General features: G+C 44.1%; 1 protein-coding gene across 1 annotated transcript in view; it reads left to right on the top strand.

The window, feature by feature from the left end:
• Positions 1-3,807: 3,807 nt before the first annotated feature.
• ERBB4 (erb-b2 receptor tyrosine kinase 4) overlaps positions 3,808-22,081 on the top strand; it is a 971,560-nt gene continuing 953,286 nt past the window's right edge. Inside the window, exon 1 of the mRNA XM_034786069.1 lies at positions 3,808-4,351. Within this exon, the coding sequence (XP_034641960.1) occupies positions 4,270-4,351 (82 nt within the window). The 5' untranslated portion in view covers positions 3,808-4,269. The remainder of the gene's footprint in view (positions 4,352-22,081) is intronic.

The raw sequence follows: 22,081 nt of genomic DNA, 5'->3' as shown, positions 1-22,081 counted from the left end.
TTGTCTGTATATTGGAGTGGTAAGCATAATAGCTTGGCTTGGCACTGTATATGTATTTTGTGAATTGCTAATAAAAAGATGATGTTTAGAGCAAGTATCAGAGGGGTAGCCGTGTTAGTCTGAATCTGTAAAAAGCAAGAGGGTCCTGTGGCACCTTTGAGACTAACAGAAGTATTGGGAGCATAAGCTTTCGTGGGTAAGAACCTCACTTCTTCAGATGCAAGGGAAGATGTTTAGAGCAGTGATTCTCAACCGGGATACATGTACCCCTGGGGTTACCCAGAGGTCTTCCAGGGGATACATCAACTCATCTAGATAGTTTCCTTGTTTTACAACAGGCTACATAAAAAGCACTGGCGAAGTCAGTACAAACTAAAATTTCATACTGACAATGACTTGTTTATACTGCTCTCTATACTATACACTGAAATGTAAGTACAATATATTTTATAATTATATGGTGAAAATAAGCAATTTGTCACAGCACTGTGACACTTCTGTATTTTTATGTCTGATTTTGTAAGCAAGTAGGTTTTAAGTGTGGTGAAACTTGGGGGTACGCAAGACAAATCAGACTCCTGAAAGGGGTACAGTAGTGTGGAAAGGTTGAGAGCCACGGGTTTAGAGCACAGCTGTGTAAGACTCTTTCACTGGGAAAAGATCCAGCAGACCCATAAAACCCTAAGCCTCCAGGGAAAGGGATAAGAGCTGGTACTTAATTTGACCAGGTTTTGCCCTGAAGTCCTGGACGGGTAAGAGTGGGTGCCTTATACCCCAAGCCCACAGAAGGAAAAGGTTGGGGGTGCCTAAATTAACCGGGTCGTGCCCTAATCCCTCACAGGGTAAAAGGCGGGGTGCCCTAAATTGTGCAGGTAATAGGCTGAAAAAGTTGTCTGAGAATGGTGGACTCCATACACTCATATTATTATGTTTAGCACTTGCTCATTTTCATGCACAGTATAGAAAAGCTGATACTAAATACTGGACATACGATACACTGAACCTGTTCTTGTTCCTATTGAAGTCAAAGTCAATGGAAAAATATCATTGAGCAGGATTGGACTCTGTCTGAATGGGCATCAATGTCCTTCATCCACCCATGCACTTGCTGTAGTGTTAATTTGTTTGCAAAGAGTCTGAATTTAGGGACTGTTAAATGTTGGCTGCTTTGTTCTATATTGGGTAGTTTAATACCAAGGAACAGTCGCCAGAAAACAGGCTCTGTTCCCTAGGATGGATGCAAGAGGAATCGGACAGATTTTAATTAGAGATGTAGTGAACTGCTCAAAACAATTTACAGTGGTATGTTAGCATTTGCTGTTTTGCTCTGCTGGATACATTTCTGAGCTAGAGCAAGTCAGTAACTATAATCCACTCCAAATAGACGTTCTGTTCCATTTTAGGTTCTTGTACTTCTCCCATCACAGGGGTATAGGAAGCTAGGAATTGTCATGCTGGATCAGACCAGGGTCCATCTAGCCCACTATCCTGACAGTGGTTGGTAACTGTAGCTGAATGCCAGTTTACATGTCCACACGTGCTGCTTATTTCTACACTTGTACATCTAGACCATGTTACTAGAATAACACAATGTGACATAGACTACCTTTGATCACATGCTTAACTTCAGTGGGAGAAAGGAAATGTGTCAAGAAAGGAGCTTACGAATGACTGCTAGGGGAAAGTATGCAGTGTAGGTGTAGCTGCTTTGGTCCCAGGATATTAGAGAGTCAAGGTGGGTGAGGTAATATCTTTTATTGGACTGACTTCTGTTGGCTGACTGACAAGCTTTGCTGAAGAGTAGCTCTGTGTTGCTGAAAAGCGTCTCTCTCTTACCAGCAGAAGTTGGTCCAATAAAAGGTATTACCTCACCCCACCCCTTGTCTCTGCTAGGTGGAAGATGAGTCATTAGTCCAATCACATTCATTTCTGCATTTCCAAAAAGTAGAAAACCAGATAAAAATAAATTGGGGGTACATCTGTGTGCAAAAAGCTGTGTATATATATATATATATATATATATATATATATATAAAAAAAAGCACATTAACGGGCGCATTTAAAAATAATTTATCTACCTGAACACTCCACCTACTTAAACCTTTTCTTCTGGTTTAGTTAGGAAGCAACAGCCTACTCCCTCCCATTCTCCAATTCCCAGCATAGGTTGAGTCCAGTCCTTCCTCCCAACTCATGACACCCCAACCGCCTGATAAGCGTAAGTGCTGCACCCCCACATCTCCCCTTCAAGTCAATGATTGCTGCAAATGTTCGGCATTGCTTCAGCTCAGGCCTCTTCCCCGAAGCAGGCACCAGTGTGCTGAAGATTACAGGGCCAGGCCAGGGTCACCAGTGCGTTGAAGTCTGCTGGCATGCAAAATGCACTGGGTGATTTAGGTCAGTGGGGAGCAAAAGGCCCAGCAAGGAGGTTGCCTAAAATACTACCTGCTGGAGTCTTTATAAATGTGCAGAGAAAGGAATCCAGGGTTTATGGGAGAGTTGTGGTTTGAGAGGAGTCACTGCAGAAGTCGAGGGAAGGGGCAGCAGCTGGAGGACTATTCGAATTTTTTTGGGCTGGGAAGGGCTGTCCGAAGTCAGAGAAGAGCAGGCTCAAAAGCTTAAATAAGGTACAGAAGGCTGCAAGTTTCTAACTCATTTTAAAATGCTCCCCTCAGTATTAAACCTCAGGGGTAACGATAGTCTAGATTACTTTAATTGGCAGCAGCTCCTGGATCCAGAATAGTTCCTGCCTTGCTCCTTTATTAAAAACCCCTTCGGATTATTTTTGGAGAAATCCCATCTGTCGAGCTGAATCATAGGAGCGCCAGACATTTCTGTTCTTTTAAATTATGCCACCTGAAAGGGAAACCAGCAAACTGCAGCCTCGCCGACCTGCCACCGCACCGGGCCAATCAGTGAATCAGCAAACAGTAGCCGGAGTAAGTAGCTCAGTGTAGACGCAGCGGATCCCCACCCCAAAGGAGAAAGTTCTGCTTCCTTTTAGAGCGTGTGTGGGGGAGATCACGGGCTGCCACCACTTCACTTTTCCTTTCAGTTTGCAACAGCAGCCGCTGCTCACCCCGTCGCCACGTCGTGCCCTAGACACGCTGTAAAGCGGACACACTCCTAGCGAAGAGTTAGATTGGGAAAAAAAATCCTCCCCATCCCCGCCACAAGCTGCGTTATTTCCTCAGGGGCTGGCGCTGCTCCACAGGTCTAACCTCAGGCCAGAAACGGCTGTAGCGATATTCGTTGCAGGCGCCGCGGAATGAGAAGCGCGTTCAATTTAGGTTCGCAGCCCGGCCCCCCTTTTTGAGGGGGGCAACCCCCAAATACAAATGAGGGTTCAGCCTGCTTTAAAAGGACGCTTGCGTCTGCACCACAACCCCTTCCCCAGCACAAACAGGTGCAACAGCCGATTGCAAGGCGGGGAAAGCAAAGGCCCCCGCGATTGCACAGAGCAGGAAGAAGGAAACAACCCCCTGAAAACCCCAGCGGCGGTACCGCTCGGGATTGCCGCGGGCTCAATGCGCAGCTAATCAAACACCGGGCCGTTAAAAGGCGCGTCTCTCGCAGGCACATTGTTGTGTTTACGGCCAGCGGCTGCCTGTGCATTGCTCCATGGTAACCTGCGGGCAGGGATCGCGCCTGGCTGCTGCCCTCCACCCGTGACAGGTGTGCCCAAGCCGGGCAGCGCCCGGGGCGCAGCGAGCCGGTGTCAGCGGGGAGGAGGGGCGTGGCTTGTGCAGAAGGGGCGTGGCTTGTGCACAGGCGGAGGCGGGGCTTGCTGTGTGTTGCTCCAACCTCCCTGCTCCTCTGTGTATTTTTTTATTTTTGGGGGGTGTCTTGTTAATCTCCGCGTAGCAGCCGGGGAAAGGGAGTAAATGGAATTGACGCTCTGAGATCGGAGTACTGCAGCCCCCCGGACAAGTGAGAGGAGAAGGAGGGGGGCAACCAAACACCCCCCCCTCCCAAAGTGAAGCCAGGAGAAGGGGGAGAGAAGAAGCAGAGGAAGAGGAAAAAAGGAGAGAAACTGGGACTCCAAGGCAGGGAGCCGGCGACTTCTGGGGAACAACTTGTTGCAAACAGATTTGCCAAGTGAGGAATCCGCCTCTCACTCCCCGCCGGGACTGGAGGAAGCAAACGCACCGTGCCTCGCTCCTCGTCCCCACAGCCGGGCGCCGGGGTCCACGCTCGCCGCCGAGGGGAGATGCTATTTGGACCATGTAACATCGCTACCAGGAGTTGAGGCCGCCCTTTAACATAACCATGAAGCTGGCCGAGCGACTCGTGTGCTGGGTCAGCTGCCTGGTGATCTCCGGGACCCTCCAGCCCGGCGCGGCGCAGGCAGGTGGGTTTGCAAAGCGGAGGCAGCTGTGAAACCTGCCGCCTGGGTTTTGGATGGTGCATTTCATGCAGGGAGACGGCGTGTGTGTGTATTGCACGTTGGGAGAGGACCCTGAGCCGATCCGGGTTTATTTTCCCGGGGTTTTGATTTGAGTCCCCCTTTTGGGTTCAGTTCTGTGCCGCGCTATTTCCATGTGGTTTTGGCAGCGAGCGTTCAGCTCCGGCTATGCCTGTTTGCCTAGATGTGGCAAAAACCACAATATCAATCAGTGGCTACTTTTTTTGTTTTCTGTAGGGGAGACACCGAGCGCTTAGCCCTCTGCCACCCGAGGAGAGCGGCCAGGGGCAGCGGGTTGCTCTGGGGTTTGATCCCGGTGTCTCTCTCTGCGCTAGCGGGGTGCACAGGGGGGCGTGGGAGCTCCCCTTCCCCACCTGCGCGCGGGGCTACTGCCTTAGCCCGCCCAGCTGGGCTCTCTGCGGGGCGCGGGAGCTCCGTTGCAGCGCGGAGCAGGCTCTGCCCTGCTGGCTGGCAGCCCCCGAAAGCTGCAGCGTTTCTAGCTGACCCCCCCCCCAAATTCTGCATTAATAGCTCGCGCCCTCGCTGCCGGCTTTAGAGCCGAGCGGCGACACTGGCTGGCCACAAACTTCACCCCCCCGAACATGCTGCTGCTCCCGGCTCCCGAAGTGTCCTTCAGCAGCGACTCCTGGCCGCGGTCCCGTTGTAAACTCCCCTCGGCTCCCCGCGGGCTGGCGTCCGCCGAGCTGGGGGGAAGCTGCTCCGCTCTCCCTGGTGCAGGGGCGCGCCGGGGGGACAGCGGCGAGGCCCCGGCAGGAGCGGGGAGCTGGAGCCCCGCACTCCGAAGTTGCAGCCGCTGAGTGATTGCAAAGCGGAGGGGGAGCTCTGCAAAGGCGAGGTGGGAAAACGCTGCTGGGGGGGGGGGGAGAAGGGGGCGTTTGCACAGTCTCCGGATCACCCCAGCCCAGGACTAGTGTAACGTAGGAACTCGGTTGTCAAGTTCAGACCTTTCTTGCCTGTAGTATGGTCTTTCCCCCAATCACAAACAAGTAAAAACGCTTGGATTTAAACACATCCGGGGGGGGAGCACCGACGGAGGCCCTCCACCCCCCAGTTAAACACAGTCCAATTGTACTCGATGGATCTCTGTCAATATCCTCGCATGCAGGCGCTCTATGTATCTCACACACTTGTCTGCTCCTCCCGACTTTATCCGTACACCGTGCTCTCAGCACGCATCAGTTAGCTCAGGGCTTGTACCCGCTGGATGCAACCTTCTTTGGGGGTTCCCTTTGATTTCCTGCTGCTGGCCTTCCATGGGGGCTGCTTATGCATGCTGACCCCTTCCAAAGCAGTCGAGGCTGACATGTAGGCTGAGCTGATACGAATTTCTGTGTGGCAACCTACAGGGTTTTCCCTCTGCTTCAGCTGTTGGTGCCCGTATTCACCGAGCTGTTGGGGTTACACTCTCCCTAAAAGCTCTGGTCAGAATTTCTCTCTAAAGAATTTAACCCCAATTAGTTCTGCCGCTCTCCTCTCGATGTAGGACATCTCTGTGTTTTGTACTGTCAGAATCACAAGTGAATCCATTGGCGTGCTTAGGATTTGATGAGTGTATGTTTCACATTACTGGGTGATACAAACAGCTAGGCTCGAGTTTTTAAAACACAAAGTGATCCCGTTAGGCGATGAGGAGATAGGAAAGCTATTTGGTATATTTCTTTTCATTGAAAGACGCGGGATTATGCGAAATTGCAACTATTTTACGTGGAAGGGGGAGGGAGATCCCTTTAATTTTGAACCAACATCATAAAAGCAAAAGCAAGTTGTTTGTCTAGTCTCTCTGTGTGCGCGAGGGATTTTTCCCGAGTACATACATATTGAGCTTCCCCCAGTCACTAGCAGTTTGGAGGAGTTTGTTTTGGTCCAAATGAGAAATTAAGTGCGGATAAGTAAACTAAGCTGCCAGAGGGCGACAAGATGTTGAGTGAATTGCTTTTAGATGAAACAAATTAAGGAAACGAGGGGAGACAATCTGCTTCTCGCATTATTAGACACGCTTGGAGTTCAGGGGAAAGTGGCATATTTTTGAAATGCTAATTTCTTAAGAAGCAGAAGGAATGCACCTTATTTACTGGTCTATGTGAATAGAATAGAAATATTGATTTTTCCCTCCGCTATTACAAATCATTAGGGCTTGTGGTTCTATCTCTCTTCAAAGAAACCTGAAGAAAGAGTTGTAATTTTTCCTTTAAAATTACTGGTTGACTCCTAGATGCACCCCTTCAAGATATTTGAAAGGGATGTCCCGTGACATCCCCAGGGACAGTACATTACAGTATCATTTATGTTTCCGATGCCAGTGTTCTATTCCGCAGCAGAACAATTCCTGTGAAGTAACTTGCATTGTTGTGCATGTGTGATTTACCCAAAAAAGTGTTGTTATATATTTCATTTATTTTGCAGAAGGGAAAAACAAACACATGTAGGTTGCCCCCTGGACAAATGCAAGCAGTAATCCCAGGTCCACAAACAATGTGTTACACTGTTTAACTTAGGTTTGTTCCCTAGACATATAAGTAAGGTTTCCCCATATATTTTTAAGGTGTTTCCAAATATTGCCAAGTAAACCTACATAGTTGGATTCCTATTTACATCTACAATAAACTGGCTAATGATATTGCAAGTTTAAAACAAAAACCTAAATGTACATTTCCCTTCACTGTAACTACATGTTTATGAAAAATGCATTGTGTAAAATTTCCTTCAACTCCTTTCATGGTGCTCAAAGTTTTCATGTGTTCAAGAAGTTAGGAATCAAACACTTGCTCAGATTTTAATGTTGTTTGGAATCACTGGACAGAATAATGCTGCTTAGATCTCCTGACAAATATTGCATTTGTATACTGACCTAATGATAGCAATGTAATGTGATTTTTGTTGGATATATTTTCTAGGGGACAGTTGCTTTAAGTTAAACATTAAAAAGAGGGTGTAAAATTGCTCACATTTCCTTTTTGTTTTAAATAATGGGGAGATGAAGAAGTTTGACCAGTGACTGGTGCATTCACACATTCTTGATTTGGTCCGTGTTTCTATTTTTATGTAACTGAGATCAGAGCGATGTTGAAAAAGAACTGAAATGTTCTCTGTTGCTTTCATAATGATGATGTACCCTTTTATATCCATATTTTGGTTTTAGTTAAATGCTGCTTTTTCGACACATGGTCATTTCTTTAACAGTTTGACTATCCTATTTGATTTTATTTGATTTTTTTTGGTTTTGTTTCCTTCTTAGATTTTCCTTTGCCATGTTTTTGATTGGTTAATACCAGTAAATGAATTATTCTATTTCTTATTTCACAAGCCTTTATTCTTTATTATTCTTAGTAGAGAGCTGATTTATTATTCCTTCTGATTTTCTTCTTTTCCTCATTCTTTTCTTCTTCCTGCATACTAGCCCCCCCTTTATATTTATACTTTTTTTTTCTATTTCATACTACTTTCCTTCTCACTTCTTTTGCTTCCTTGCTATTTCTTCCCTAGCAACCTTCCACTCTGGCACTGCTGGAGCTCCCTGAGTCACTTTCCATTCCTCGTTTCTGATAAATCTGATATGGCTGGCTGGCTGGCCAGTCACAAAGTCATTCACTTGCCTATATTTATTCCTGAGAGAAAATAAAAAGGCATCGATCCAGGGTTACTTGCATATCCTCAAAGCACTGACTCCCAAGGCCAAATCTTCCTCACATCTCTCTTGGGTAAAATGCTTTACTCCCCACGCCACACAAGAAAAAAAATGTTATTTAATTAGGAGCGGAAGGAATGGTTTTAATTCTAAGCATTTACTAAGCCATGATTGACACATTCTGCTTGGCACCCGCTGAATTAGCAGGTTGTACAGGTGTGCTTTGGTTTGTAAGAAGGGAGAGGGATTTGGGGGGGGGGGGGGAGGGGAAGAGGGGCGGCTCTGACTGATTTCAATGGGCTTTGGATCAGGCCCTAAATATTTGCTTTATTTTGAGCAGGTCACTGAGATGCCTATACCTTCACTGTTATGGGTGAGAGAAGTAGCAAGAGCTGTTAATTTCATTATCTTGCTTCTGGTGCCTGGGAAGTTTTTTTTTTTTTTTTTTTTTTTTTTAAACAAGCTAGTGTGTTCACCCCTTGTTTGTTTGTATACTATTTGCAATGCACAGTCTTTGTAGTTTAAATTAGGTCACATGCTCAAAATACCTTGTGCTATTACTTGGAAACAGGTCAGTCCTTGCTCAATTAGCAAATTGCCGATACACATATTCCTTTTTTCTGATCTACAGTACTGCAGAAGTGTTAAATAATTGCAGCCAAATTAACTGTTGTGCTCTGTGAAGTGTCCAGTTGCTCTGTGAAATGAATTGTACTTTAAATATTTTTCCACTGTTTTCTTCCTGATGAGCCTATTCAGTCTGATGTGCAGCGTTGTCTTTATGCTCAAGTCAAAGCTCTTCTCTGGGTCACGTCAGATGGGGCCTCTTTTGAAAGCTGCATCATGCCTCATCTCCAGCCGCTGTCTTTGATGCTTGGCCTCTTTGTTGCAATGCAATGGATATTCGGGGAGTTGAGCCCCACATGCCTTTGAAAAGATTTATAAAATAAATATTAACTAGAAATTGCAGCATACGGTTGGGGACGATAGAGGCAGGCCCTGAGAAAGTGAAATCCACTCAGTGGGCAATATATTCTCTTGCCGCAGCTCACTTTTTCAGTGTCAGAGGAATAGTTTCCCATTATGTTCTCCAACTGCAGGCTAACCCAAAGATTTGCAGGCCTTACTCGGATAAAACTCCACTGATGTGTCTGCTGGAGTTCTGACCCCAGGGTTGGGCATCTAGGGCCGGACTGAGACTGGTGTGGGGATTAGAAGGCAGGCAGACTATGCTGCTTCCCTTTGTGGGCTGGTGGGGGCAGTTTTGTCTCGAGCACAGGGTAAGACAGTCAACTTGAATTCCCATTGCAATGGCCCTGATGGGCTGTTGCAGGAATGCAGAATTTCTGATGTAACAAGACCCCTGGTCAGGCCCCTTTCCTCATGCAGCCTGCCCCCAAATTTACCCTGTGTTGTGAATGGCTGCTGCAGATCTGGCATGGAGGTGGCTCTGGGCCTGGGGCAGATATTCTTGGGGCAGATGAGAGCTGCAGGGCAACACTGAAACAGGTATTTATGCTCTGCATCCCTGAAATTGACCCAGAGTTGTTTATACACAGGCCCAGATTCTACTCTTAATTATACCGTTGAACCCAACAGACAGAACTGGGGTTGTGTGGTTTTAAAAGAGGGCAGAATGTGATCGTGTGTACTGTACGCAGCGCTGAGAGCTGCATTTATAATAAACCAGATGAGTCTACGACATAATATTGAGGATCTGGCTTAAATGCGTACAAGTAAGCAAAATCCGACTTGGCATTAACAATTCAGATAGCTATTCCTCGACTCATATCATTCTTTAATAAAGACAAGCAAAAAGTCACAAGTTAAGGTTGTAAGGGCAGATTCAAGTCTGCTGGAAGTGTAAACAACTCCACTGAAATCAATAACACCGCACTGGCTTACACCAGGGTTGAATTTGTCCTCAAGAGCCATTTAGGAATCCTGAGTTATTCTTAAAAGTGGCCTTAATTTTCTTGTTCCTGTGGGAATTAACCAGAATCTTCACTTAATCTAAATGCTTTTTCTGTGGTTTGATGCTCATTGGTTTATATGGGAAGGTAGAAATTTTAAAATATTCAACTGCTCCATTAAAAATAATAGGAAATCAAACCACAGAAAATCTGTTTACGATGTACATGTGAATTAATGTGCAACACACACACACACACGACAAACATTCTTGTACAAAAAGCTTTATTAGAAGATGGTTACCATTAGAAAGCATGTAAATATGTACAGCTAACCTCCAGCTGTACATCTGTATTCTACACATCAGAAAACTGCTTTTTCAGACAGCCAGTTCCATTGGTTTCTTGCTGTTCTGGGCATCTGCAGGTGGCAGCACCCCCCAGGCCCTCCTTTTAGATTGGGGTGCCCCTAATTTCCTTCTTGGACAGGGTTACTGGCCTACTGGATGGGGGCAAGCTGTAGACAGAATCTATCTTGATTTTTAGTCAGGCATTTTGACGCAGTTCCGCATGACAGTCTCATAACCAAACTAGGGAAATGTGATTTAGATGGAAAATGCTCTAAGGTGGGTGTACAACTGGTTGAAAGATCTTATTCAAAGAGTAGTTATGAGTAGTTTGTTGTCAGACTGGGAGGGTGTATCTAGTAGGTTCCCACCAGGGTCAGTCCTGGGTCCGGTACTATTCAATATTTTCATTAATGACTTGGATAATAGAGTGGAGAGCATGCTTACAACATTTGTGGATGACACCAAGCTGAGAGGGGTTGCAAGCACCTTGGAGGACAGGATTATAATTCAAAATGACCTTGGCAAATTGGTCTGAAATCAACAAGATGAAATTCAATAAGGACAAGTACAAAGAACTACACAGCTACAAAATGGGGAATAACTGGCTAGGTTGAGTACTGCAGAAAACGACCTGGAGGTCCTAGTTAAGTTTGGAAGGATTCTATTTTTACCAGTAAAAATAGATTTAATCATAGAGACTCAATAATAGAAATTCACAGAGTGGCAAAGTGAGGCAAATGCTGCTTGAGAACTTACAAGAGTTTGATTTAAGGATACTCACTTGGTATATTTTGATATAAACTGTCAACATCACATGTTTTAATGGTTATAAAGCTTTAACTTTTTGAATCTCAGCGTCTATAGTCATTACATAATTACGATCTGATCCTCCTCTGTCTGCCACACTCCCATGCTTTTGTGCAACTGTGAACATTTAAATCAATGTTTATAAGCATTTTTTTTTAAACATTGACATTATCCATGGAAGTTATAAAAGTATTGAAATCAAATTCTGCCAAGACTAATTATAGTGGAAAAAATTGAATACGAGTCAATAATATGATGCAATTGCAAAAAAGTCTAATACCATTCTGGGGTGTATTATCAGTAGTGTCATGTGTAAGACATAGGAGGTAATAGTGTTGCTCTATTTGGCACTGGTGAGGCTTCAGCTGGAGTACTGTGTCCAGTCCTGGACACCACAGTTTAAGAAAGATGGGGACAAATTGGAGGGAGTGCAGAGGACAGCAATAAAAAATAATAAAAGATTTAGAAAATCTGATGTACAAAGAAAGGTTAAAAAACCAACAACCTGGGCATGTTGAATTTTGAGACACTAAGACTGAGAGGAATCTGATAATAATCTTCAAATATGTAAAGGGCTATTATAAAGAGGATGGTGATCAATTGTTCTCTGCCTACTTCGGGGTGTGTGTGTGGAGGGGATTTATACTGGAAAACACTGACTCTGAAAAGGGTGGAGGGGTCACGGTGGGTAATCAACTAAACGTGAGCTCCCAAAGCAATGCTGTGGCTAAGAAGGCTACCATCATGCTTGGATATATGAGCAGGAGACCATTGAGGAGTGAGGAGGTGATGCTTCCTCTCTCTTTAGCATTGGTGAGCCCATTACTAGAATATGGTGTCCAGTTCTGGTGTCAAGACTTCTAAAAGGATGTTGGGGAAACTGGAAAAAGCTTCAGAGAAGAGCTTCAAGAATAGTTTGTGGTCTAGAAAACCTGCCTGACAGTGAGAGACATAAGAGTCTCCATCTACTTAGTTATCCAAGAGATGACTTGATCTGGTCTGTAAGTGCCTAGAATGGGAGAGGACTCTTCAACCTAGCAAACAAAGTCATAAGGAGATCTGATAGCTAGGAGTTGAAGCTAGACAAATCAAACTGGAAATAAGGTGCACAGTGTGGGTAATTAACCATTGGAACAATTTACCAAGGGAAAACGTGGTGGCTCTGTCACTTGAAGTCTTTAAATCAAGATTAGGTGTTTTTTAAAAAAAAACAAAAAAACATATGCTTCAATCTAATCTGAAGTTTTGGCCTGTGTTACACAGGAGGTTAGATTACATGATCATAATAGTCTATTAAAATCTATGGGGTACAATTAGGCCTTTTGTTTTTATGGGAATTCAAAAGAATAATGCATGATTGGTTGACATGGTCGAATATTATGGGTCCTTCGGAGCTTTTAGTGTGTATTGTGTAAATATGGGTTTAAGATTGTGTAAACATATATTTAAGTTTTAAGTATACAGCATGATTTATCGCAGTGCCAACTGGCAGAGGGCATGCCATAACATAACTCATTATCGGGTCTGACATGCTCACCTTTCAGGTAGAGAATATGGCTCTAATGTCATGTAAGGTATCGTATGTAAACTGGCGACATGCTGGTGATTCATATTATTCTGTGGTATATACACGGACGATAGATGAAGAAACATAAATATGTGCTGGAAATATATTCTTAAAATGTGTTTTTCAGGCAAAGCTTAAAACCAGAAACATTTAATCCTATGCTGTTTGCTGATACTTACTTTTAGTTTTACTACAAACCATCTCAGTGCTGTATATTACAGAAGTGAGCCCTCAGCTAAATTAACAGATTGGTGCTGTGTACTGTCTCTTTAAAGGAGCAGCAAACTTACTAGAGTTCTGTGAGTGCTACAGGTAGAAGGATTGGATGTTACAGGGCAGACAGTTTTGGGACAACTTGAGACCTGGAGGGTATTGGTGCCACCTTGTGAGGAGTAGCCAGACAGGTGAAAGCCAAGGTGAAGCTATTATGTTGTAAACAGGCTGCTGGGGTCAAACCAAAGTTGAACAACCCAGAGGCACCCAAGGTAGCAGGGTAAGTGGGGACTTAACCCTTTGCTGGTCTGGGTTGAACCCCAAAGCGTCTGTGTGATAGAGCACAACTCTAAGATCAGTTACACTACATTGGCCTGTAAGTCTGTGAAGGCTGTTGCTGGGGTATGAACGTTGAATTTTTGTATGTTAATATTTTTAGGAACAAAATGTATCAATTTGTAGGATAGGAGAACAATTATGTAAGTGATCTTAACTGATTATTATTATTATTATTATTTTTAATGGTAGTGCTATAGTTAACTTAGAGTTAAGGGTGCTGATGTAACTATTCCTTTTGGTTTGGGGATGTACATATATAAATGTAGCACATACTTGGCGGTGGAGTCCATGTGATACATTGTAGAGTCATGTGATAAATGGAATGTTTAATGCATCTTTGACAGCCTCATTTCTACAGCGTCCACTGCCTCATGTCTGCCAGGACTACTCCTAATGCTCCAAGCCTCTCAAAAGCTTCAGACAGCTGCCAATTTTTTTTCTTTCAGCCTGCTGGAGAAATGCTTCCTCCTTTCCCTGAATTACACAGCTATAAGGTGTAAAATGGGCAATACTCAGTCCTGCATCAGGAGTAGGATTAGGCTCAGGCTCTAATATCCTGGGATCCATTAGAACTAGAAATGGGACCTTCCTACCAGTAGAAAATCAGGAAGATTCCCTACTCAGGGCCGGCTCCAGGCACCAGCCCACCAAGCATCTGCTTGGGGCGGCGCCTGGAGGGGGATGGCGCGGCGGGGCACTCCGGCCCGAGAGCGGGGCTGCGACTGGGCTCGCCGCCCTCCCCCCCCCCGGTGCTCTGGACGGTCGGGGAGAGCGGGGGGCCCCGGCCGGGCTTGCCGCCCTCCCCCCGGCGCTCTGGCCGCTGGGGGCTTGCCGCCCTCCCCCCGGCACTCTGGCCGCCGGGGAGAGCGGGGAGCCGCGGCGGGCTCTCCGCCCTCCCCCCGGCGCTCTGGCCGGTCGGGGATTGCTGGGCTCGGCCTTGCTGCAGGGGGGCGGAGGGTGCCTTTTTTGCCTAGGGCGGCAAAAAAGCCAGAGCCGGCCCTGTCCCTACTTTCCAGCAATATACAGCTTTTGCTTCTATCTTTAGTACCCCATGATATCAGACCTTTTCTTACTGGAAATGGGAGAATTGCAGTGGACACAGCTGGAAGATTTGCATGTTATCAAACCTTTAAAAATGTTACATTATTATGCAAAGAAAAGCTCTTTTAGGTAAATTTCAGGAGTTTCTAAAATGTATTAATTATAATTTTCCTTTGAGTCCTGTGCGGTTAGACTTGCAGTAACTAAGGCTATAATAATGATATAGAGGTCTAAAATTGTAAAATTGGTAACTTTAAAAACTCTTAGCCACTTGTAATATTATATAATGGTGTATGGGTTTTTTTGGTTTGTTTTGTAAAGTGTGCTATATGCCTACAGAGTATGTGGTATCTTATACATTTTTGTTGGCTGTTGCTTGTAACGCAGCCATGCTAGAGTCATGTGGATAGAACTTTCATACTACACCTCACCAGCACGTAATCTGTATATACAACCTACGAACGCACAGGCCTCTCCTTTTCTATTAAAGCCATGTCTGGCGCAACAGGCACAAAATGAAGATGTGTGATGTAGGGCACTGTTTTACAGACAGCTGTACATATGTGTAGCTTCATTTTGCAAAGGCACCATGACATGTGCGTAGAGGTTTTCCTTACTGTCAATAGCCTGTTTCTCTCATGGTAGGATCAGATCCTAAGGTTGAAAACACACTCTGTCTCTGGTCTATAAAGTGTATTTTGCAACACTCCTTTTGTGATTAAGACTAAAATAAAACTAATAGGATATCTCTATCTCCTAGAACTGGAAGGGACCTTGAGGTCATTGAGTCCAGGCCGCTGCCTTCACTAGCAGGACTAAGTATTGATTTTGCCCCAGATTCCCTAAGTGCCCCCCTCAAGGATTGAACTCACAATCCTGGGTTTAGCAGGTGAATGCTCAAACCACTGAGCTATCCCTCCGCCCTGTAGGGAAAATTCTTCTTACATCAGTAATCACTGAAGGTCTAGGTCCAGTGGCTCAAAAAAACCCATTGAAACTTTTGCTGTCTATCCTATTTTACAGTCATGTTATGTACCATACACTGTGGTGCAAATCCTGCAATCTCTGACATAGCCACGTAAGGCTGTATATGAACGTGAATTGCCGCATTGCTATTGCTGGGTTCAGAGACCCCACAACACTGTTGTATCCTGCTGTAAAACTCTCTTTGCAGGAAAGTGGAGGCGTAGGAAAGTGGAGGCGTAGGTGTTGTCTAAAGCAGAGACACATAAATATGAAAATAGTTAATAGATAAAGTGTCAGTAGATGGCGCTTGGGAATGTTCAGCCTTGTTCCTGGGTTTTGTAGGACCAGTAAACTTCTTGTGGGAAGCTCTTTACATTCAGCTGTTAGTGTTTTTACTTTTTCTTCTTTGTGACTGACCAGCGGCACAGCGGCACCTCAGCAATGGCTGTGAGCAACATTCCACTGCAGCTCTTAAAAGCTCTAGCCTGTGGTTACGTACATAACCAGGATCCACTGCATCCATTCTTCTTTCCCATACTGCGCTATGGTAGTAGTCCTGAGCCTTGCTTGCAGATGGGGGTAAAGAGAAGTGTCCCTTTGCCCTGTTGTCATCGTGTGTTTCTTGCAATCAAATCCCTTGTTGTCAGGCTTTGCTCACGAGGCTACACTTTCTCCAGCACTCTAGCAGCTGTACGTTTTTAGGATGCTATTGCTGTTGAGTGCTGCACACATCCCAAATTACTTTTAACATTTCATGTCCGTTTTCTGGAATACACCAAGTGATCAGACCAAACAGTAGACTGAGTGCCTGATAAATGTTTATTAAGAAATCAAGATGTCTAATTTTTTTCAAGTAACCAAGGCAAACAAAGGCGGATGTTTATAAAAGGCACGGAAAAAAGTCTTGTTGTCAAAAGACCCTTTATATCCAGTTTTGTTTGATATTAAATTATTATTAGTATTTTTTTAATAAATGAATTGGAAAACTGTAGAACTTTGGGAAATATTGACACAAGTTTAACTCCAGCTTCACAGATGGTGACAGACGCTGTTTCCATTGAATAGTCAATAGAAAGACACTGGGCACAGTTTTTAAAAGTGCCCAAGGGTACGTCTAGTCTGCAATAAAAGACCTGCGGAACAGCTGCAGCTGGGCCTGGATTAGCGGACTCGGCTCAAGCTACAGGGCTGTAAAATTGTCGTGTAGATGTTCGGGCTAGGGCTGGAGCCCGGGCCATGAATGAGGAGGGTCTCCGAGCCCGGGCTGCAGTCTGAGTCTGAATGTCTACACTGCTGTTTTTGCCCCACAGTGAAAGAGAAGCATGTGCCTGAGTACTTTACTAAACTGAGATCTCTGTGAGGTACCGAGTGTTCTCCACCCCCACTGAAAGCAATAGGAGTGAAATGTGCTCGCAGCCTCATCAGAAGCATCCAGCACCTGTGGGATTGGGTCTTTGGAGCACCCAACATGAAGAATAATGGGAATACTTTACTTGTGTTCATTTAAATAATACTGAAATATTGAACATTTTTAAACCTAAAAGTTTAGGTAGTCCAATAATGTAACAATAGCTAGACAAAATGATAAACATTTGTTTGTAAGTTATTCTTTTCCATTAGATCCTTGTCACTCTGCTTGAATATCCTGGTCTACAGACTGGTGCGAGTATCAGTTGTGTTTTGGCAACCACTCAACTACTTGTTTAACATTTTTGACCCATGAAAGCGAAGTTAGAATGTGCATATTTTTATCTTTGACAGTAAAGAAATAAAAGGTACACATCTAAATTAAAATGGTTGTTGTCTAAGGATCTGTGGCAATGTTTAGAGTTAAGTGTTGTATAATTTTATATAAAAGATTTTACTAAAAAAGAAAAAAACCTCACGTATTTCAAGAGAGATTTCTCTAGTGTGTAAAAATATCAGTGGAGTAGCTAACTTTTTTCCAGTTGTTGTTAAGTTCAAATTTAGCAACCATTGTCCTTGTTGATATATCAAGTGCTCTAAAAATGTACTCACCATTAGCTGGGAGAGTGAAGTGATTGGTAGATGTAATTCTTTAGTGGCTATTAACAAAGTGCAGGACACGAATACTGAATGTACAAAAAGCTGTATAGAAAGAAGACAAAATAACACATGTAACCGTTTTTTTGTTTGTTTGTTTTTGAAAGATGCTTCTATTTTTTTCTGTATGTACTGTAATGATTGTTGCCTGAATTAGCACGCCGTGAGCAGAGGAACCCGATACACAAACAGAATGGCATGAAGCTAATTTTGTTTCGCAAATTGAGATCTGATCCCTGCTATTTCACGCCCTCTGCAAGCTGACTCAGTTACTCGTTCCAGTGTATGGATGAAATCTGTATGGGTCAAATTCTGATCTCGATTATGGTGGCATAACTTTGGAATCACTCCATTGAAGTCAGTGGAGTTAACAGAAACAGTTGAGTTAATATTTTTATATAAATAGCAAGTAGTGTAATCAGTTTGTTTCTCTCCTCTTGTCTTCTCTTGGAGAGAGAGCTTATCTTTTGAGAAGACTATTCATAGAAGTGAGTTGGGTTACGTGAAGTTTTATATTGGGGTTACTTATGGTAGAATTTGGCTTCTGGTTCTTGCAGTTTGAAACTTTCTTTTAAAACATATACCTTTAGATAATACACAGCTCACAGAGAAAGTCATATCGACATTCCACAGTCATGATATCATCAGAGAGCTATATTTCACACTCGGAAGATCATATCTGTGAAATATGACTTTATTAAAGCCCAAGAAAAGCTCATAGCTTTTATAGCATTTTAATTGTTTTAGTGCTGCATAACATACAACCGATGGCCCAATTAGGGTGACCAGATAGCAAGGGACGGGGTGATGGGTAATAGGCCCCCTATGTAAGACAAAGCCCTGCATATCGGGACATCTGGTCACCCTAGGCCCAATCAGCACATAGCTGCGGCCCATGTGACATCCTCAGGGCCATACATGTAGTATATATGTGAGGATGTGGCACAGATAACACAGAGAGAGCCCTATATGTGGCCCAGAATGGTAAGTAGGTTAAGAACCACTGGTATAACCGTTTAACAATCCTTTTATTTTATTTTATTTAGTATTTGTATTCTGTTGGTGCCTAAAGAGCGCAATCAGGGATTAGGGCTGCATTTTAGTAACATGTTAGTAACAAAAAGAGGGTTCCCTGTCCCAAAGAGTTTATAATCTACATAAGCAATAGCTGTATTCCTATTTTACCAAAGACTCTCAAAGAGATTTATGCAGTGTTGCCAGATATAACTATTTTTATCCCCAATTCTGTGGAATCTTAAATCTCCAAGTCCCGGAGTCAAGTGATTACCTGAGAGTCTCAGCTGTTTAATTAAAGAAAAATGCAAGTTTCTAGCTTTCTTGGTTGCAGAGAGAAGCTAAAAAATCAGAAGGCAAATGATAATCCTAGAATTAATATTTTTTTTAAATAATTCTCATGATTTTTTGGGGGCCTGACTCATGATTTCTGAATGCTTGGGAGATACTGTTTGTCTTTGTATAAGGTCATGTAGGAAGTTTCTGGGTGAGCTAGGGATAGAACCCATGTCTCTAACTCCACTGCTATGATTTAATTGCAAGGCCATCCTTCCTATCACCAGATTTGCTGCGCAAGTTGCCACACGTCATCACAATTCAATAGCGTGACATTGCACCCAAAACAATTGTGGCAAAGAATCTGAAAATCCACGCTAGGGTCAAAATCCTCACAACAAATATGGCTTAAAGAATAAAAATAGCTATTGTTCACATTTACAGAGTTGCAAATCTAGAGGCTGTAATTTTGGTAAATAGATGACATAGCTTGGTAGAGCAAGGGAAAAAACCATAGTGGAAATTGCAGATGGATGAAGAGTGAAATCCTGGTCCCATTGATATCACTGTTCAACCTTCCTTTGGCTTCACTTTGGCCTAGATGATTGCACTAAAGCTGCTTTTATGAGATGCTCAGATATTTCTGAATCCCCAAGAAATGGTGTTGCACAACTTTTGTTGTTGTTGTTTTTCCTAATCTCAGATCTGTTTGAAGATTAATGAAAGCTAAGAAAAACACTACAAATAACTATCATCTTCCAGGAAAGACCAAGTTTCCTGGGTGTGGTGCCTCTGTCTGAGGTTGGATTCACCCACGGTACCTACAGTTTGGATATGTGGCTTTCGGGGAACTTCTGGGGAAATTCTCTGGCCTGTGTCACACAGGACATCAGATTAGATGATCACAGTGGTCCCTTCTGGCCTTAGACTCTATACATCTTCTGGAAGCCCATTCCTAACTGCACATTTTCCCTGCAGCTCCACCAGACCAGAGAGGTCCAATGGGTGGCTGTTTCCTGGATATAACATGAGAAGCTCTGTAAAGTGTATTTTCACGAAGATCTCTTGGTCCAGTGAGGTTGTGTCCATGTGGGAATATGGAATCATGACTGTGAATACAAGTGTGGCCATGATATCCAGCGTTTGGGGGGGGGGGGGGTTCCAACCTATCTGGCCCTTGCACATCCTTTCTGACACACAGACGATGTAGTGGATACCGTCCTGAGGCAGGAAAGTTTGAATAGTCTACAGTAGGGCTCCTATAGAGTCCACTTGTCTGCTGGAGACAAACTAAGGCTTTGGCTGGTTTATCATGAGGCCTGGTGGTGACATGACCAATCTTTCAACCCATTTCAGAGCTGGGTCCTTGATCAGCTAACTCTCTGAGTAAGACAATGTGCTACTCCCAGCCTGCGCAAGTAGATCATGGCATCTGCCAAGCATTTCACAAAACCACACACACCCAATGCCCGTCCAAAAGGCAGGAGATGAAACTGATTGTGTTCCCCTGTGACAAACCTCAAGAATCAGAATGATCTTAGAAGTATTCCAGTGTGCACATAAGCGCTTCAGGGTCCAGAGCATAGAGCCCGGCACTTACCCCTGTAGAGTAGAGGCACGCAGGGTAACCATCTTTCACTTTTCTATAATCACTTACAGATTCAGCTCTCTGAGATCCCAGCTGGGCTGGAGCCCTCCCTGTTTTTTGGTGGAGGGAGCGTCTGGAATAAAACCCCTTCCAGTTTTCACCTTGTGGCACAGGCGTTAATGCTCGCATTGTCAGGAGGGATTGGGCTTTCTGCAGCATCTCTTCTTCATACTGAGGAGGGAATATTCTCATGAGAACGAGAGCACACGTGATCTCAGAGGCTCACCAAACAAAGTATCTGAGGTGATCAGTGGCTAATGAGGTAAACGGATCCCGTTCTCTCAGGCCAGTGTCTTGTCCCTTAGATCCCCGTTTCAAAGGAAACAAAACAGACTCTCCTTCAAAAGCTGGCTTTCCCGTTGACCAGATTCAAGGAAGCTGAGTTCACCCCACTGCACAAGGCCCTCTGCCTCAGTGGTATCAGAAGCTAAAGGGTCCTAAGCTCCCAGGCTGCAAGCACCAGGAACTGAAAGGTTCTTGAAAGTTAGCAAGCTAAATCCTCTGCAGTGGCCAGTAGCTTCTGATCCCAAAGGTGGATTGTGAGACACTGGCAAAAAGAGAGAACCGGCGTTGGCGTGCTGATAAAGGGGTGCCAAAGTTTAGTGACTCCTGAGCCTTAAAGCAAGTACTGATGTGATGAGGAAAAGCAAGTACTAAAGCACTAAGGAAAACAGCCACTGAAGCATTGACTGAAAAACTTCATAGAATGTCAGGGTTGGAAGGGACCTCAGGAGGTCATCTAGTCCAACCCCCTGCTCAAAATAGGACCAATCCCCAGACAGATTTTTTTCCCCAGATCCCTGAATGGCTCCCTCAAGGATTGAACTCCCAACCCTGGGTTTAGCAGGCCAGAGCTCAAACCACTGAGCTATAATCAACCGACCGATGCCTCAAATGTAGCAGCTCTACTGGACTGGACTTGAAGGTATAATTGCCAGCCACAGCCAAGGGGGACCAGACTGAAATTTCTGGAACAGCATTTATATTGGTGAACAATGACTCATAAGGGACATGCCTTGTGCTCTGTCTTGCTACTGGTGCCTGCGAGGGGCAAAAAATCTTCAGAATTCAGGGAGTTCTGCACTGGTAGCATAAAGCAGCTAAGACCCAGGATTGGGAATGAAGAGGAGCAAGAGTCCTGTAGTTCACTGTTGCCTTGCACATTGGTTTATACCAATGCAAAGTGAGTGTAAAACACTATGAAATTAGAAAGGTAGCATTTAATACCCACTTTGCACTGGTATAAATTTACTGTATTGAATTCAGGGCAATAGTAAATTGGGCCCGTTATCTTTAGAGAGGATTTTTCTCCCTAGCGGTATGCATAGCCTGAGATTGTAGTATTCAGCATGGTGCCCTTAGGGTTGCAATACATGCTGATGAATCTGGTAGTGGATAAGTTTTCTTTGTCTTTATTTTAACCATTCTTTTGACTTCATTTTTTCCCCTCTCCGTGTTTTGGTTTCCAACAATATGATTAGTTATGGATTTGTAAGTCAGAAATAGCTTAGTAATTGCTATATTACTTTGCCTGCAACAGCAATGAACGTCTTAAATTTAATGCATCATCCACACAGAAAATTGATGTTTGGCCAAAACTTGAGGGCTCTGACAGCTAATCTTAAAGAGCTTTTGGTTGACGTGTAAAATGACTGAGAATCATGAATGAGATTCTCATGAAAATTGATGCTCTTTAAAGGATTATTACACAAAAGAAAAATATTCTGGCTTGTAATTGGTTGAAAATAGACTTGCAGTGAGCCAGAAAGTTTATATGTTTGTGGGGTTTTCCCCCCCACGCTTTTTGGAAGTCACCAATACTAAATTATGGACCA

The sequence above is a fragment of the Trachemys scripta genome, chromosome 11, assembly GCF_013100865.1.
Source record: "Trachemys scripta elegans isolate TJP31775 chromosome 11, CAS_Tse_1.0, whole genome shotgun sequence".
NCBI lineage: Eukaryota > Metazoa > Chordata > Testudines > Emydidae > Trachemys > Trachemys scripta.
Note: the sequence above shows the minus strand (reverse complement) of the source record. Positions and strands in the feature narration are given on the sequence as shown.